The 17,680-nt window shown below is 40.4% G+C and overlaps 1 protein-coding gene across 2 annotated transcripts in view; it reads left to right on the top strand.

Moving 5' to 3' along the window:
* Nucleotides 1-17,680, top strand: part of RNLS (renalase, FAD dependent amine oxidase) — a 126,574-nt gene that overhangs the window by 88,207 nt on the left and 20,687 nt on the right. For both annotated transcript variants that reach the window (XM_063435279.1, XM_063435280.1), the window contains exon 5: nucleotides 9,744-9,917. In XM_063435279.1, the coding sequence (XP_063291349.1) occupies nucleotides 9,744-9,917 (174 nt within the window). The remainder of the gene's footprint in view (nucleotides 1-9,743; nucleotides 9,918-17,680) is intronic.

Below are 17,680 nucleotides of genomic sequence, written 5' to 3'. Positions count from 1 at the left end.
GCTTATTTCGACCCATTAGATAATGCAGTTAATAATTCGGATACTGAGTTGAAAGATTAGAGAGCACTAAGAATAGCACGATAATTTAAATAAAAAATACTAGTAAGAAAAATATATCTAAAGAAGTATAAAATAGATCCCCCCAAAAATAAAACCAATATAAATGGCATCTACCACACAGCTTTAAATGAGAAACAACATAACCTGTACAACATGCTTTCATGCTTATGTTACCCAGAGTGCCCTTGTGATATCCCCCAGTTTAACAACAAGCTGTTTAGCAATGGTTTGAGATAAACTGGGTTTCTTCTCAGCATCCCAAATTTGCCGTACTCTTGGTAATGAAAAAATAACACTTCTTCATTGACTATGCACTACTAAACTTGACATAGTCAATGTCAAAACTTTGTCCAGCCTGTACAACATTGATTGGATGACTATTCATTGATGAGTGCTGACTATTCTGAGCTAACCCAATCCTAGCACTCTGACATCCAAAATCTTCTAGGTTAGGGTAATGAAAAATGAATACCTAATTACCAATGTGGCAGAAATTGGAGTGTTCCTTTAGTGCCAAGAAGATTCCTGGTTTATGTTAAACTGTTTCTAAAACTGCTCCTAAAAAGAAAAAAAAAAGAAAAAAAAAAGAAACACATAGTGAAACCAATTGTGCATAGTTTAAAAAAAAGGATTAAAACTTTGTAAAATGAAAATGTACTGGGGCGGGGCCTGACCGCCAAGCAGCATGGCCGCATGAACCGCGCGCTCCGACCGAGAACCCATTATAAGCTACGATATTGCTACCTTTCCGACGACAATTAAGACGATTTAACGCAGTGGAGTGCAGGCGACACTCAGGCTCTCGACACGGGCGGATTGCAAGCCCCATCAGATAAGTTAAGCCCGAGAGGGAATTGCGGCCTACAGCCAGGGAAGAGTGTGGGAGATGCGGCCGATCTCCTGGCTACCAGACCGGCTGGAAAATGCCAAAGATACTGGACACTCCGTCCAGCCGGAGGGGGTTATCCCGGCACGAATCAGCTACAAGCGGAGTTAACCCACTAACCAGCCCCAGATGCAAACGCATAGCAGTGTCAACGGAGCCAAGATGGCGGCGGCTGGCTCTGCAGCAGTGACATACAGTTTGATAAAGCCACTGGAACAGCAACTGGACGACCTCTTTCGCAGCTTCTGGCAAAAGCTGCAGAGCAGAAGGGAATGCACTCTAGCAGCGACACAAGGACATGTGGAGCACAGATACTCACCCCCTGTCAAGCTACACCACGTGGCGGGCGACCAACGGAAACCACCGAGAGCACCCAAAAGTGCAAGGCCAGCAAAGGAAAAGCCAGGTCCGGTAAAACCCAAAGCCCGTTGCCAACCTACCAGGCTGAGAACTTGGAGGGGGAACACCTTGCCTCCTAACCCACCCGGAAGTATACACAAGCGAGGCAAAGGATGACAGCCAGAGCTGGCAGACCGAAGCAAAGCCTGACATGCCTGAGCCCTACCTTTTCCCACCGCCGAAGACCCCTGGTACTCCTAGAAACCACTATGCATGGGATGGACTGGCCCCGCAGGACAAGACTGGAACCCAGGGGATTGAAACACCTCACCGACCTTCACAACCGCGGGATACGCCACCATATGCTGGATGCCTGGCACTCAGCCACGCAAAAGCATCTGACACTTCAGGCAATAAGAGCCCTAGAGGACGGCGTCTGGCACCCACTATATCTCCTAAGACGAGCCGCAGCTATGAGGGCGACTGGCATAGGCTGACCTGGGCTCCTAAACTCGTGGCCACCACATCTGACCATCCCATGCTACAGATATGTCAGAATGTTGTGCCCTGAAATATTTTATTACGTTTCTCACTACTATCTTTTGTTTTAACACCTTGCTCTTCTCCTGTAATCCGTTATTTCTTTTGACAACTACTGAATAGAGCAGCGCAGGTCTTTTATATGTTTAAGCTACAAAATCAGTTTATGTATAATCAAGCACAGTGACACTAAGGTAAAGCCTAGAGTAAATATGAATCCTATCAGTTATACTGCACTAAACCGGCTGCAATATTAGCTAGAACCGCTAAACTTTACTCATACTAAAAGCGCAGTCTTACTAGATATATATGACAAGCTACAGTTATTCTACTAAACATGTGCTGATCACTTGTTCATATCATTGAGATATATAATTCTGCGTGTTATACAGCTTGACTATAACTACTTACTAAAAATTTTGTGCTATGACTTTAAATGCCACAGGAATGTACAACAATGTTATCAATGCGCTTGCATAGGCCGTTGTGGCTCTGTAAGCGGTCTTGTTATCTCTTGCACAATGAAAAAAAAAGAATTAAAAAAAAAAAGGAAGAGTAAAACCATATGAATAATGAGAAGAGAGTTGTTATGGTGCCAGGAGGACCTATAATTTACCTCACATTAAAGGGACACTATAGCTTAATGAAGTGGTTCTGGTGTCCATAGCTGATCCCTGCAGGCTTTTTAATGTAAACACACACTGTGTGCAGCACTGGCATTAGTTCGTATGGCAGATCATATGGGTGGAGCATTGTGAAGTCACATGGGGGGGCGGCAAATTTTTCTTTTGTCTAGGCTGGCAAAAATCCTTGCACCGGCTCTGATCCTGGGCAGGTGCACCAGTCTACTGGTGACCCACAGGAGGGGAGTGCACTGACCCGTCTTTACCGCAGTGCAAGTGCCCTCTGCCCCTAATTTACAGTGGCTCACACTCACAATGAGCCCTTTGCAGAGACGGGAACAAAGAGATTCTGCGGCAGCTGGCCGTCCTGCAAGCATTACATTAAAAAGCTGTTCACCATGCAGCCACAGGTGGCGCTGTGCTGGGAGACTGTGATTACTCTTCACTTCCTCCCAGCCTACAGAGCAGCGCATGGGAGAGAGAGAGGAGGAGGCATGATTTAATCTTACAACAAATCCAGTAAGCAAATCTTTATAAATGTGGGGGATCAGCTCTGTTTCCACAGTTTATTGGTGTTTACTCTGATGTCTGTATTAACATTGAGGGATTTCTAGGTAGTAACATCAGTGTGTGTCAGCAGGGCCAGCCGTTGGGATACCCTCAAGCAAAAGATGCATCCTCAAGCAAAAGATCTATGAGGGTGGGAGGCAGTTTACATCCAAACAGCAGCTCTGGGAGGCTATTCTGACATCTTGCAAACAAATTCAAGCAGAAACTGTCCAAAAACTCACAAGTTCAATGGATGCAAGACTTGTGAAGCTGCTATCAAATAAAGGGTCCTATGTTAAAATGTAACGTGACCTGTTAAAATGTTATGTTTGTTTGAAATAGCTTTTGATTTCAGTAAATATGCTGCAAACACAACAAATTACAACTTTCAGTTCTTTACAACCTGTAAAGTGTTTTGAAACTTACTGTGCGTAATCATTTGGAACAGTGCATTGTACGTTTTTTTTATGTTTAAAAAAAATACTCTTATCATTAGAAGGTATGTTCAATAAAATTTGAATTGTACTCTTAATAGTTGATAACATGAGAATTATGCTGACTGTTATTTACATCAATTATTTAGGTAAATGAGAAAAATATAATTTGCATAATAATTTGGAACAGGGTGTAGGTGGTACGTGTCAAAGTAACATCCACATGAATGCCAAGATCCAAGGATTCCCAGCATAACACTGCCTCCGCCAGCCTGTCTCTTTCCCATAGTGCACCACGAGAAACAATTAACCCCGTTATGCATGATTAAGGCTCCATAGAGCCAACACATCGCATTGCACCTTTTTGTGAGGAGACTTACCCTCTAATAAATTCACCATCCAGAACCTTGGAGTGTCACCTGTGTTTTTATACCTATTGTTCCCATAGTGCATCCTGCTGCCATTTCTTTTCCAAGTAATCTATGCACAAGCACCCAGCCATTCAACTGATCTAAAGGAAAATGCAATTCTTCAGACCAGGCAACCATTTTCCATTGGATCATGCTCCAGTTCTGACACTCGCATCCTCACTGGAGGCGGTGGACAGGGATCATCATGGGCAATGCAGCAAACTGTAATGCATTGTGATTCTGACACCTTTCTATCATGATTAGTATAAAGTCTTACGGCAATTTGAGCTACAATGATCATCTCTGTGATCGGACCAGACGCCTATCCTTCACTCACCACATGCATCAAGGAGTCTTAGGCGCTCATGACCCTAATGCCGGTTTGCTAGTTGTCCTTTCTTGGAAGGTAGTAACTACTGCATACTGGGAACATGCACAAGACTTGCCGTTTTGGAGATGCTCTGATCCAGTCATCTAGCCATCACTGTTGGGCCCTTGTCAAAGTCACTCAGATGTTTTCACTTGCTCATTTTTCTTGCCTTCAATACATGAAAATCAAGAACAGACTGTGCACTTGCTTCCCAATATATCCCACCCATATATATGTATATGTTTGGTTTATTAATACAAACAAAAATCTATTTATCGTTTAATTCTCTTAAGTCTTGTGTTAACAAATTCAGTAGGATTCCCTGCATGAGTAGTCTTCTTGAAATTGTATTGTTTCTCTTGATTTTAGTTTATTTTGATTAATTTATGTTATTGATGCCACTTATATTGCCAGGAGACAAGCAGGTCTCGAAGGCCATTCCATCTATAAAGAATTTGTTCCACATGAAAATGTATTTTTAGAATTCAGGTGTTTTTTTTTTTTTGTGTTAAATTTATAGGCATGTGAACTGTCTATTGATATGACCGTCTGTCAGATTTAGTTAGTAATAAGCATCAGTGTATGCACTTTTGTAACATTTAATTCTTACCCTTACAATCTGGTGTTTCAATTAGCGGTTGGGTCAGATGAAACCATGTAACTAATTTTAAATCTTTATAACCTCTGAAAACAGTTTGTGGCCCACACATCTACTTCTGTGAATGAGCTGTTATTCTGAGTCTTCTGAAATGGTCATGTTTACTGAAATGCTGACTGTTTGATCAAGTTACAAAAAAGAAATTAAAAAAACAGTGAATAGAATAGTGAGTATTGACTGGATTTTCCCCCCGGCTTTGCATTTTATATTCCTATTAACATGATTAATGGATTACTCCAAACACCATGACTACTTAAGTGATTTGAAGTGTTCATGGTGCCTGCAGTCTGTATGTGCAAGGTTTTGCTATGAAATGCTGCACATATGGAGATTAATTCCTTTGCCGATAAAGGTGTAACTCATTGGGATGTTATCAGCCATCTTGGAACTAGAGTTCCAGGCTAGCTAATGTCAATTCTGTGCAAGCTTTTATGCACAGAAATGAAATTGTTTGCTGACACTCTCAGCCAATGAATGGCCAGTAAGATCAGCATCTGCTTCTGCAAAAGCTGGATTCACGACTCAGCCAGCATTAAGAGATTTTACCCTATAACAAATCTAGACAGGGCTATGTAGACCATTTTAGACCAGCTCTATTAGCCAACTAGGTAAAGAAAAGCTGAAAAGACAAAATAATCTTACACTAAAATTAATTTAAAAAATCTATATAGGAGTGTGTAAAATGGTTTAATATGTAATTTTATCATGCCTTCTAATAGCTTTTTGAGGTTTAAAAAATATCTACTACTTTCTTTTGGAACAAAGAAAGATGTTATACCTCTCCCATGGCACCACTCACCATACCATAAGTGGGAGAGTTTCTGCTGAACAGCAAGCAGCTGTATGGGGGCCACCTCACCCGTTCCCAAATCCTCTATCAGTAGTAGTGCCATTACCTCTGAGTGTATTCCTTGCTCATTACTAATGGCACCTCCATTGCCGTCACCACCACCAGAAGTACCACCACTAGAGATGTCCCGAATAGTTCGCTGGCGATAGTTCCTGGTGAACATAGCTTGTTCGCGGTCGCCACAGATGGTGAACATAAGCGATGTTCGGTCCGCCCCCTATTCGTCATCATTGAGTAAACTTTGACCCTGTACCTCACAGTCAGCAGACACATTCCAGCCAATCCGCAGCAGACCCTCCCTCCCAGACCCTCCCACCTCCTGGACAGCATCCATTTTAGATTCATTCTGAAGCTGCATTCTTTTTTTTTTGTCAGAAGTGTGTTATATTTGAGCATGCTAGGCAGGCTGAACGTGCGTATATCATGGCTAGTTGCACTGAGGGTATGAGTATATAGCAGTACATTGTTGTGAAAGATGGCTGTCATGTTTAGGGTGTAGCTTGCACGTTATCAACTGTGTATTTATATCAGCAGCTCCACCACTAGTTATAAATCAAGTGTGAGTCGCCCCATGAGATGAGACTAGTGAATAACATAATATATGAACGGTTAAGGTAGAGGCATGTAAGGAACTACGACAATAAACTCTTTAGGAGGTGAAATAATGACATGTTTAAACGCTTGCTACTTTACGATTAGTTAATGTGCAGAGAGCAGTCCATGTGATCAAAGGCATGATGTGGAGGATCGGCTATAGTGGGACATGCTTGGCAGGCTGCTGTTTACTGCTTGTGCTCATCCGATCCCTTCTGGGCGCCAGGTGCAGACCCTGGGAGTCCCTAATACCTGGAACAACAAAGGCAAGTCTCTGGCTGAGTGCCGGGTTCGCGGCTTGAGGTGGTGGAAGCTTGTTTTGTCGGGTGGTCGGATCTGTCCCGGTGGTGCTTCACGTCCGGTGCGGGATTGTGGTGGCTTAAGGTGGAGGCGAGGCTTGACGTGGGGCAGGCTCTGCATTTCTGTTTGTGCCTCTGGTCCCATCTTCGACGCCTTTTGCGTTGGTGGATTTTAATGGGGACTTCTTCGCTTAGCTGTGGTGGAGCTTGTTGGGGCTGTAGTGGAGCTTGTTGGGGCTTCCTGCTTGTTATTTGCTTCCAAAATTGATTAAAGAGTCTGTCCAGCTTAGACTCAATATCCTGCCATGCTTTGCTGGTACCAGGAGGACACGCGGCTGCCGCCATATTGGGAGAGTCGCAGATGAGTATGTCAGCCTGGGCGGCTGTGCTCTGTGCGTCCATTAGCTCCAGACCACCTCTCAGGGGTGGACTGGGATAACCCCCACCGGTCCGAGGGGGGGGGGGGTGTAACAGAGCTCCTGCCGGGAAGTAGCTGCTCCTGGGCATCCCAGGATCGGGAGATCTGGCGCCTCTCCCGCCCGGTGAGCACCAGGCCACACTTGCCACGCGGAGGTAAGTAAGACTCTGTCGAGTTGCTGACCGCTATTAAGCATGTCGGGTCGGTCAGGTAGGAGCAACATTGCTGGGTTATCCCCTTCTGGGGGAAATTCGCTTGTTGATAGCTGCTTAAAGTGAGATATTGAGGGAGCTTTCCTCCATGACAGCTAGGCCCCGCCCCCCGGAAGCTGCATTCTTAGTGAGAGGAGGGACAGTGTAGCTGCTGCTGATTTAATAGGGAAATCGATAGCTAGGCTAGTGTATTCAGTGAAGGACTCATCTGATCTCTGCTGTAAGGACAGCACCCCAAAAAGCGCTTTTTAGGGCTTGAACATCAGTCTGCTTCTTTTTTTTTTTTCTGTGTAATCTAATTGCAGTTGCCTGCCTGCCAGCGTGTGTGTCAGGCTCACAGCGTATACTGTGCCCACTTGCCCAGTGCCACGACTCATATCTGGTGTCACAATAGCTTGCATTTAAAAAAAACCAAAAACTTTTTTGACTGTAATATAATAGCAGTCAGTTTCCTTCACACGTGTGCGTTTCTGGGCCTGCCCCTGAGAGCTAATGGACGCACAGAGCACAGCCGCCCAGGCTGACATACTCATCTGCGACTCTCCCAATATGGCGGCAGCCGCGTGTCCTCCTGGTACCAGCAAAGCATGGCAGGATATTGAGTCTAAGCTGGACAGACTCTTTAATCAATTTTGGAAGCAAATAACAAGCAGGAAGCCCCAACAAGCTCCACTACAGCCCCAACAAGCTCCACCACAGCTAAGCGAAGCAGTCCCCATTAAAATCCACCAACGCAAAAGGCGTCGAAGATGGGACCAGAGGCACAAACAGAAATGCAGAGCCTGCCCCACGTCAAGCACTCGCCTCCACCTTAAGCCACCACAATCCCGCACCGGACGTGAAGCACCACCGGGACAGATCCGACCACCCGACAAAACAAGCTTCCACCACCTCAAGCCGCGAACCCGGCACTCAGCCAGAGACTTGCCTTTGTTGTTCCAGGTATTAGGGACTCCCAGGGTCTGCACCTGGCGCCCAGAAGGGATCGGATGAGCACAAGCAGTAAACAGCAGCCTGCCAAGCATGTCCCACTATAGCCGATCCTCCACACCATGCCTTTGATCACATGAACTGCTCTCTGCACATTAACTAATCGTAAAGTAGCAAGCGTTTAAACATGTCATTATTTCACCTCCTAAAGAGTTTATTGTCGTAGTTCCTTACATGCCTTTACCTAAACCGTTCATGTATTATGTTATTCACTAGTCTCATCTCATGGGGCGACTCACACTTGATTTATAACTAGTGGTGGAGCTGCTGATATAAATACACAGTTGATAACGTGCAAGCTACACCCTAAACATGACAGCCATCTTTCACAACAATGTACTGCTATATACTCATACCCTCAGTGAAACTAGCCATGATATACGCACGTTCAGCCTAGCATGCTCAAATATAACACACTTCTGTAAAAAAAAAAAAAAAAAAAAAAAAAAAGAATGCAGCTTCAGAATGAATCTAAAATGGATGCTGTCCAGGAGGTGGGAGGGTCTGGGAGGGAGGGTCTTCTGCTGATTGGCTGGAATGTGTCTGCTGACTGTGAGGTACAGGGTCAAAGTTTACTCAATGATGATGAATATGGGGCGGACCGAAAATCGCATATGTTCGCCGTCCGTGGCGAACACGAACAAGCTATTCGGGACATCTCTACATATGAATAATACATTTTTTGGGAAGGCCAATAAGTTTTAAGGTTTCCATGCACAAGCCAAGGAATGATGAGTGAAAATTTTCAGGGCATTTTCAAATATGAAAAATATGAATTTGAGAAAACAATTTCAAGGGCAGAGTGAGGCAAACTGACTGAAGCAGAAAAAAAACATTAGTAGGTGTTTTTTATAAGGGTACACTTAGATGAGAGCATGGATTTGGGGGACTTTAAATGGAGAGTAGGGGGATTGGCAATATAGGTATTTGGCCAAAGTGCTTTTGAAACTGCCATGTTTAGAAAGTCCATCAAAGCTTGGTGCTTGGGGAAACCCATAAATCTTGATATTTTAAGAAAGGGCTTTCTGTTGGCTCGGGGGAGGGGCTTTAGAATCCACTGTTGAAGGAGGTGTTCAATGACCCCTGTTCATTTATTTAACTTTTTTCTTCTTCTCCTGCCTCGTGTATGGGCATTACGAAATTAGTAGCCGCATAACTTCTAACCAATTCCATAGGATTCTGTAAATCCTCTTTATTTATTTTTTATTATTTGTCTCACACTTCATCCTACTGAAAGACTGAAGGGCTGCCACATGAGCTGTAAGCTTGTGCCAAAAATAACTGCCCCTGTGGACTACAGCGTTTTTTTTCCCAGACTGATTTCCACACCTACTAATATGGTACCAGGATTTTGTTTTGTACTGAAATTAATTATATATACATTGTTATATCCTTGTACTTTTATAGGGGATGTGTCCTCCCTATAAATCACAGTAATGTAATTTGTTTATTATCTGTACAGCGTGTATCTAAACAGATTTTTATTATTGTTTTTATTTTCTGTTTTGCAGTAATTAAGGAAAAGCAAAGGCAGCAACTGGAAACTGTAATCTACTCCTCTCGCTATGCCCTTGGTCTGTTTTACGAAGCTGGCACCCAGATTGATGTCCCATGGGCAGCAAAGTACATCACCGATAATCCCTGCATACGCTTCATCTCCATTGATAATAAGAAGCGCAATGTAGGTCAGTGAATCCATTATTTCACTTAAACACACGGACAATGGAGGGTGGGGATCATGAGATGTCCTGCTTAATTGAGTGCTCCAGCTCTGGAGAGAACATGTATTTAACTTCAAGCCTCAGGGGATAAACACAATGTCACACTAGGTCAATGACGATAAGGAATCCGTAATTCCTTCAAATAATATTCATTTGTTGCTTCTTTGTAAAAAATCAGAGCAATAGAACTTAACATTCTTAACTCTTTGAAAACCTTTTTTGCCTCTATATAAAAAGAAAACAATTATTAGAATGGAATAAATTCCTCAGTGATACATATGTTAAGAAAAGGTAGAACTAATCTTTGGCAGACAGAATACTTACAAACCGGTAAGTAGGCTTTGGAAACCTGCGATGTAAAGACAAATAGGACACACAAAACACACAGTTCCAATAACTGCTTAAAGGGCACTCTAAGCATGATTATGGTGCTGTGAGTCTTTGGATATAAGTGCAGAAGCAGGGCTTTGGGTGAAGAGGAGAGCCCCACTTTTTGCCAAAGCACTCCAAAACAGACCAAGCTAAAAACTAGAGTCACCACACCATAACAACCAAAATTAACTGTAGTGGTCATGGTGTCTAGACTGCCAATTTTATCTTAGATGAGGGTGAAAGAAATGTTTTGCTTACAATGGTGCTAAATATTTGTGAGAGTAGTTAGGCTCATGATGGGTTTCAAAAATTAAGAAAATCTGAAAAGGGATGGAGAAGGACTGAGAAAAGTGAAATGCCAATTTAATTGGTTTAGTAGTAAGTAAATGCATGTAAAAGAAGCTCATTCTTGGGACCTTTTAAATTAGGGTAAGGAGTTTTTATTAATTATTAGATGGCAGGCCAGTAAAATGATTTGTAAAGTTGGTACATCAGGTGGGAAGAATGATCTGGGTGATGGGAAATTAAATCTAAAGAACACAAGATTAGAAATTAGAAAGGGATGAGAAGTAACTGTTCTGAACCAACATCCTGGAGGCTGTAAAAAATCAGGAGACATGTGCTTCCCTAACCTCCCCGCTACTTGGCTAGAGAAGCAACCCTAGAGTCTCATTGCTTCCTTTCTCATTTTTCTCTTTGCCCCATCCTGCTATACTGTGATGAGTTGTATATATTTTACGACGGCTCACACTTATGACAGGGCGTAAGTGCAAGCCGTGGCGATTCCCTGTTCTGGTGCGCACGTCTATGTTCGGTTAAACTTACCTGAACATAGACGAACGCACGAGAGCAGGGAATCCCTATGTTAAGGGAAATTTCTTTATTTTGATCTCCCTAGCACTTACTAAGTGTCTGTTTTATAAACCTGCAATTTTATGTTGTATGATCATTTGGAGAAAAATGTGAAAAGGGAGTGAAAAGAACGACTCTATTCCATGGAGGGAAAGTCCCTTCATTGCTACAATGTTAATGTAACTAGTAACACTAAATAGAATGTCCCTAGAAAGGGAATAAGTAAAGATATGTAGTTCCGCCACTTCCATAAGCCCCGCCCACTATGTACTATACTTAAAACTCTGCTTATTTGCATTATTTTTGATTAAGCTTTTGGGTTGGGTTGGGTGAGAACTTTCTTCTTTGGTCGATCTCCTTTAGGATTTAGGTTTTATTTTTACTGTAGCCCTTTGAGGGTTGAGCCAGTAGTCTGACCCTCTGGTCAATTTATTTAATTACAGGCAGACTGATACTTAGTCTTAGTGTAGACAAGCTATCTTTGAAATTAAGCCTATTTTTGGATCCTATAGTTATATCTACCTAACTCCTAACTCTCTATGCAGGTTATTGACTTTTAGTGAACTTATAGGATTTATATTATTCTCTTTATTTTTTTTCCGGACGGACTTATCCACCTATCAGTTTCACGCTCCAAGGAAGTCTTATCTGTCTCCCTAGTCTGTATATAACTAGGGCAATTTCTAAGCACATTGATGGGATCTCTTGCTAATAAGTTATCTGTCTAACCTTCTTAGTAAATACCTACTTTTGTTATCCATCTCATGCATTTGGGAATCTCCCAACCCCATACAGCATAGGTACATGCTGGAGCTATCCTCTTCAGGCACAACTACAGAGTTGTATCTATCTGTATAACTAATCCAAGTTAGATACTTTGTATCTCTTTTCTTTTTACAATTTGGTCTCGTAATTACCTCACTGTCACTAGTCTATTGATACTTTACAATATGTTACTAATACTAAACTATCTCTAAATAGCTGTTTGACATTGAGCAATATTACTACCTTTATTGCAAATTAGCTGATATATCTATTTTAAACTACAAGTTTCATTTTATCTACACACTTCTACCTTCACTACACTTCCTTGTTCCCCTAATGGGGGTATTAAAAATTTATTATTTTCTTTAGTTCGTTCTCTATGCTCTGTGATTGCACATTGGTTGCTTCACACTAATAGAGCAATTGTCTGCAAGGGTATAGAGCAGGGGTAGGCAACCTTCGGCTCTACAGATGTTGTGGACTACATCTCCCTTGATGCTTTGCCAGCAATATGGCTGTAAAAGCATTATGGGAGATGTAGTCCAAAACATCTGTAGAGCCGAAGGTTGCCTACCCCTGGTATAGAGACTGACTTTGGGGATACTTCATTCTAGTTAACCAATTGCAGTCTCTTCTCTTTCTATTATTACCTTTTGGGTTATGCCCTGCAACCAATGCACCCTTTGTGATTGAATTTCTTCAATCGGTCACCTTGGCTGTATATTTTGTCCTATAAGTGGTTTTACTCTGCAAGGTTAGTAAATTTTGTTCCATCATTCTAGTTGGCTCATTGGTAATTTCTATTCCCAAGCAATCAAGAAAATTTCTAGTACATTCAAAACCAAATTATTCAGAGATTTTTTTTTTTTTTTTTTACTCTTTGTGGTAAATTAAACGGAAGTGCAGCAGATTTACTTAAATTAATTTTATATCCTGAATATAATGAAAACTCGTTTAAAGAATCCATCAACTCTTCCATGGATATGAAGAGAGAGTCACTCAACGTGAGAATCACGTCATCTGCATACATTGTAAGTTTTATTGATTCTCCTAAAACCTCTATTCCTTTAATAGTAGCTTTATCTCTTATTAAACTCGCTAGTGGTTCTATTGTCATGATAGATATTTATATATATATATATATATATATATATATATATATATAGAGAGAGAGAGAGAGAGAGAGAGAGAGAGAGAGACAGAGAGAGAGAAATATATATATATATATATATAGTGTGGAGAGAGTGGGCAGCCCTGCCTAGTGCTATTCCTTAGTTGGAACTATTCTGAAGAAAAGCCACTCCCCACCACTCTAACAGTTGGATAACTGTAGAGTACCATTACAGATCTATTAATATTGCCCTGTAGACCAAAACTACATAATATGGGCTTTTAACATCTTTCGGAATGTCTCCAAAATTCATAAAATGATTAAATAAATCTGTATTAGGCGCTACTATATATTTTTTTCAAATATTCGAAAAAAGCAATTACTGAAACCGTCTGGCTCAGTTGCTTTTTTGTTTTTAACTTTTTTAAGGCTATGCTTACTTCACTTTGATAGCCTAGGAAGCTTAAGTTGTGAAAAAAAACAGACATCTAAACCTGTTTATCTCTATCTGGCAAATTATAGAGTTCTAAATAAAACTCTTGAAATGCTTTACCAATTTTATCGGGCAGAAGAATAGTTTCCTTTAGCTTAACAATTTTAGAAAAAAATGTTTTTGTCTTTTCCTTTTTTAACCTGTTCGTAAGTAATTTATAGGCTTTATTGCCTTTATAATACCAGGTTCTTCTTAACCATTGCAGTGCATAATTGGATTTTGAATTAAGAGTATTAATTTTTTCTCAAATTTTTTTTAATTCTTCATTTACTTCTTTTGTGGGAGTACTTTTATTCTGTTTTTCCAAGAGATCATATTTAATAAAGAGTTCTGCTATATTCTGCATTTTTCTTCAGTTCACAATTTTATTAGATGACCCCTAATTGTGCATTAAATGCACACCACAAAGTTGATCATGATATCTCTATATTGCCATTTCCCCTGAAGTATAGATCTGTTGTTTTCTTTATAGTCTCTACATTTTTTTGGGGGGGAGGGGGGGGGGGGGGGGTAGGGGGTTTAACAGTTGTTCGTTCAATCTCCAACTAGATCTTGTTTTAATAAAGTCATCCTTAATAACCAAAATTATTGCATTATGGTCCGACCATGGAATGTTAGTAATTATAATTTTTTTTTAACCAATCTTGCTGTATCTATCTCTGTCAGTATATAGTCTATTCTGGAATATACCTGGTGTGGGTGGGAGAAACACGTAAAATCTTTCTCTTTAGGATGCCAAATCCACCATATGTTTATTAAAGGTGATTTTCAACTCAATGACTAGTTATACACAGACACTAACTTCAATTTTAAAAAGCACAGGCGTGGGAAATTAACCTTTAATTTCCATTTTAACCTGCATGTGTCACCTTGTGTGTCTGCAACAAGGCCAAACATTCAAGGATATGTAAACGTTTGATCAGGGCCATTTGGGTGACTGCTGTTATTATGATTTAAAGGAGCCAAAAAACTATGTGATTAGAAATTAGTGCCAAAATGTCACAATTTCTGCCAGGGTATGCAACCTTTTGAGCTCAACTGTATCTCTACAAATATATTGTTAGATTCAACATTTTTTAGCAGGTCTCATATGTCCTGTGTTCCCTCTGTATCTCATCTGGAAAATGTTCCTTAACCCCTTAAGGACACATGACATGTCTGACATGTCCTGATTCCCTTTTATTCCAGAAGTTTGGTCCTTAAGGGGTTAAAGAGACCCAATATTTCTCCTTCTGGGGGTAATTGTTTCTATTTGTGGAACAATTATATACTATCACCACTGATATTGTTTGCTAAAAACAAAACCCTCAATCCTCACTATATCGTGGTATAACTTTAGCAACTCAAAGGGTAGATAGAGACTCTCTAGGTATCCCCTACTTTGTGTACCCCACGGAGAGGTAGAATAACTGATACTTTGACTGATAATTTGAGTTGTGTGTTTTTTTTTGTATTGTCTTTCTTCCTGATTTTGTTTTCCTTTTTATCATCAGTCAAAGTAATGTTTCTGTTTTTTATATTGGAATATGTCTGTTAACTATCTTATCTGTCTTTGTATTTACGATGTGTGTGTTTTTTTTTTTTGTGTTTTTTTTTTAAGCTTTAAGTAAACTATCTTTAAATATCCTTTTTAATTGGTTGACTAACAACAGAGTGACTGGATTGTTTTCTTACCAGCACTGTACCCATTTGTTATGCTTTGGCAATGCTCTGCAGTTTTATTTTTAGGTCCTGCACATTTCTAATAAAAAAATAAATAAAAAATACATACAAGACTTGGTAAAAGTCAAACATATCTAAACCTTAAGGTTGTGTGTATCTTGGCTTCAACACACAGTGTGGGCTCACGTTAGTTTGTAATGTAACAGAATATTTGAGGAAGCCCTGTAACATGACACCTATAATTAATGGACTAACATTAAGACTCAGTCCCACACATTAAAAATCTTAAATTACAGCAATACATTATATTATTTTTAAAGACTATACTATGCTTCAATAATCTGATGTATTTTTTTATTTATTTATATATTTTACGTTTTAGAATTCTGTCCTGTGATCCTTCTAGTCTGCACATCTTTCAGGAATAATCTTTAACCTAAAGCTGTTTTTCATTCAGAATTTCTAGCCAAGGCAGTATTGCACATCTGTATTCTGGTCTGAACAAAAATACAAGCCTTTATTACTTCTCTTTGGTCTTGTAATATAAACTGCATGGCACTTTCATCCAAACTTTCTTTTTCTTTTTTTATCCTCCAAGTCCTGTGTATGGATTTTGGAAGTCAATGAAATATCATCTTTTTACAGCTTGTGATGTAGATTTGTGAAAGTTAGTTATTTAGCAGCAAAGACAAATGCCAATTAAAATTCAGATAATTCATAGGTACGCCTCGGACACATAGTGGGGACTCTATTTTAGGGTGCGTAAATTGGAGGCAAACATACCATGCACGAACGGGTTAAACAATCTCATAACACCCCTCAGGGGCATATGACATAGGACAGACAATAGGTAGAGAGAACAGACGAGTTAATAGAGAAGAAGATGGGCTACCCACATGACCCGCACTACACCGGGACACCTGACACACGCTACAAACAAACACAGGGAAAAGGCAGGGGGAGCCCTGGGATGTAGGATAGAGACACATAGGGTGAAATATAGGACTGTAACACCTCCATACCCCCTAGATCCTCCAAAGGAGGCACAGTAAACCTTAGCGAATTAGACAACTAAGGGTCATGCAAAATGAAGTCCAACCACCAATGCACATAAATACCCAGCCACATAACCCCTGATGTGTATGCTTAGATGGGGGTAGCAGCCTGAAGGATGTATTTATTTACCTTAATGTGTTGTTTAAAAGCTATTCTATTTCTACTTTCTGTACCACTTAATACTTTGAAAAATATTCTAATAAACAAAGATTGACAAAAAAAAAAAAATTCAGATAATTCATAAATACTTAGTTTCCTCCAAAGTGTCTCGAGTGATTATGAGAAAAAAATAATTAAAAACACACCACCCAAATTGTAAAAAAAAGCATGTAATTTATAGGGGAACTCTAAGCCCAATAACTACTACAGAGAACTGTGCTGGTTATGGAGCCAAGAGTTTCCTAGTGCCATCCCAATGTTGTGCCAAACAATTTTGGAACAAATGACACTAAACTAGGTCATGGAGTGGCTACTGGCCCCTTTTTACAGGTATCACTGAAGTGAAAACCAAAGAAAAGAGTTACCTGTGCACTACCCCAAATCCCTATGCATATTTAGACAAATGAAGTTGTTTTTTTTTGTTTCACTCCAAAGGCCATTAGATGGAAGCCTAGCTGCCACGTCAAGGCAAACCTCTTATGTGGATCCTACACTAACAGTTCACCTTGCTTCCTTCATTTTCAGGCAAAACAAAATCTCTGAGAAAGAGAGGGACTGCCGCCCAGCCCATGTGTTCCCTATAAAAGGTTAATAAATCTGTAGGGGTTAGGAAAAATAGCCCTCAGAAAAGAAATTTCTGAAGCTGAATGAAGAAAGGTGAATTGCTAGTGTAGGACCCACCCAAGAGGTTTGCATTGACGTGGTAGGTGGGCTTATATCTAATGGCCGTTGGAGTGAAACAAAAAAACCTCAGTTTGTCTAAATATGCATAGGGATTTGGGTAGTCCGCATTGTCATTGCTGCCACCCAGGAGTGTGGTTTTTGTGTATTTGTAATCATGAGTTCTGCCTTCATAATATCGGTTTTGTCAAACTTTAGACAAAACTCATTGGCTGGGAAGAGTCAATTGACCTCGTTAGCCAATTAATTCCATCCATAATGAAGAGAAATGTACAGGCACTCTTCCATCTAACAGGTGCTGGATATCCGGGTAACCCACTCCTGGTACCTCCCAATAATATATGCAACAAAAAAGGATACCGCACTCTGTATAAATACTGCTTAGAAGCTAATTCTTGCAAAAATAGTTTTATTTAAATAATCAAAGCGAATAGAATATCATAAAGGTATACTTGATGACTAACAAAATATATCTACAATCCTACCATTGCACCTAAACAATAATTAATATATACAAAAAGCCCCCAATATAAACCGCAAAAGATAATCAAGTAAAGTGCACAAAGGCACTATATG

This window comes from Pelobates fuscus, chromosome 10 (genome assembly GCF_036172605.1).
Source record: "Pelobates fuscus isolate aPelFus1 chromosome 10, aPelFus1.pri, whole genome shotgun sequence".
Taxonomy (NCBI): domain Eukaryota; kingdom Metazoa; phylum Chordata; class Amphibia; order Anura; family Pelobatidae; genus Pelobates; species Pelobates fuscus.
Note: the sequence above shows the minus strand (reverse complement) of the source record. Positions and strands in the feature narration are given on the sequence as shown.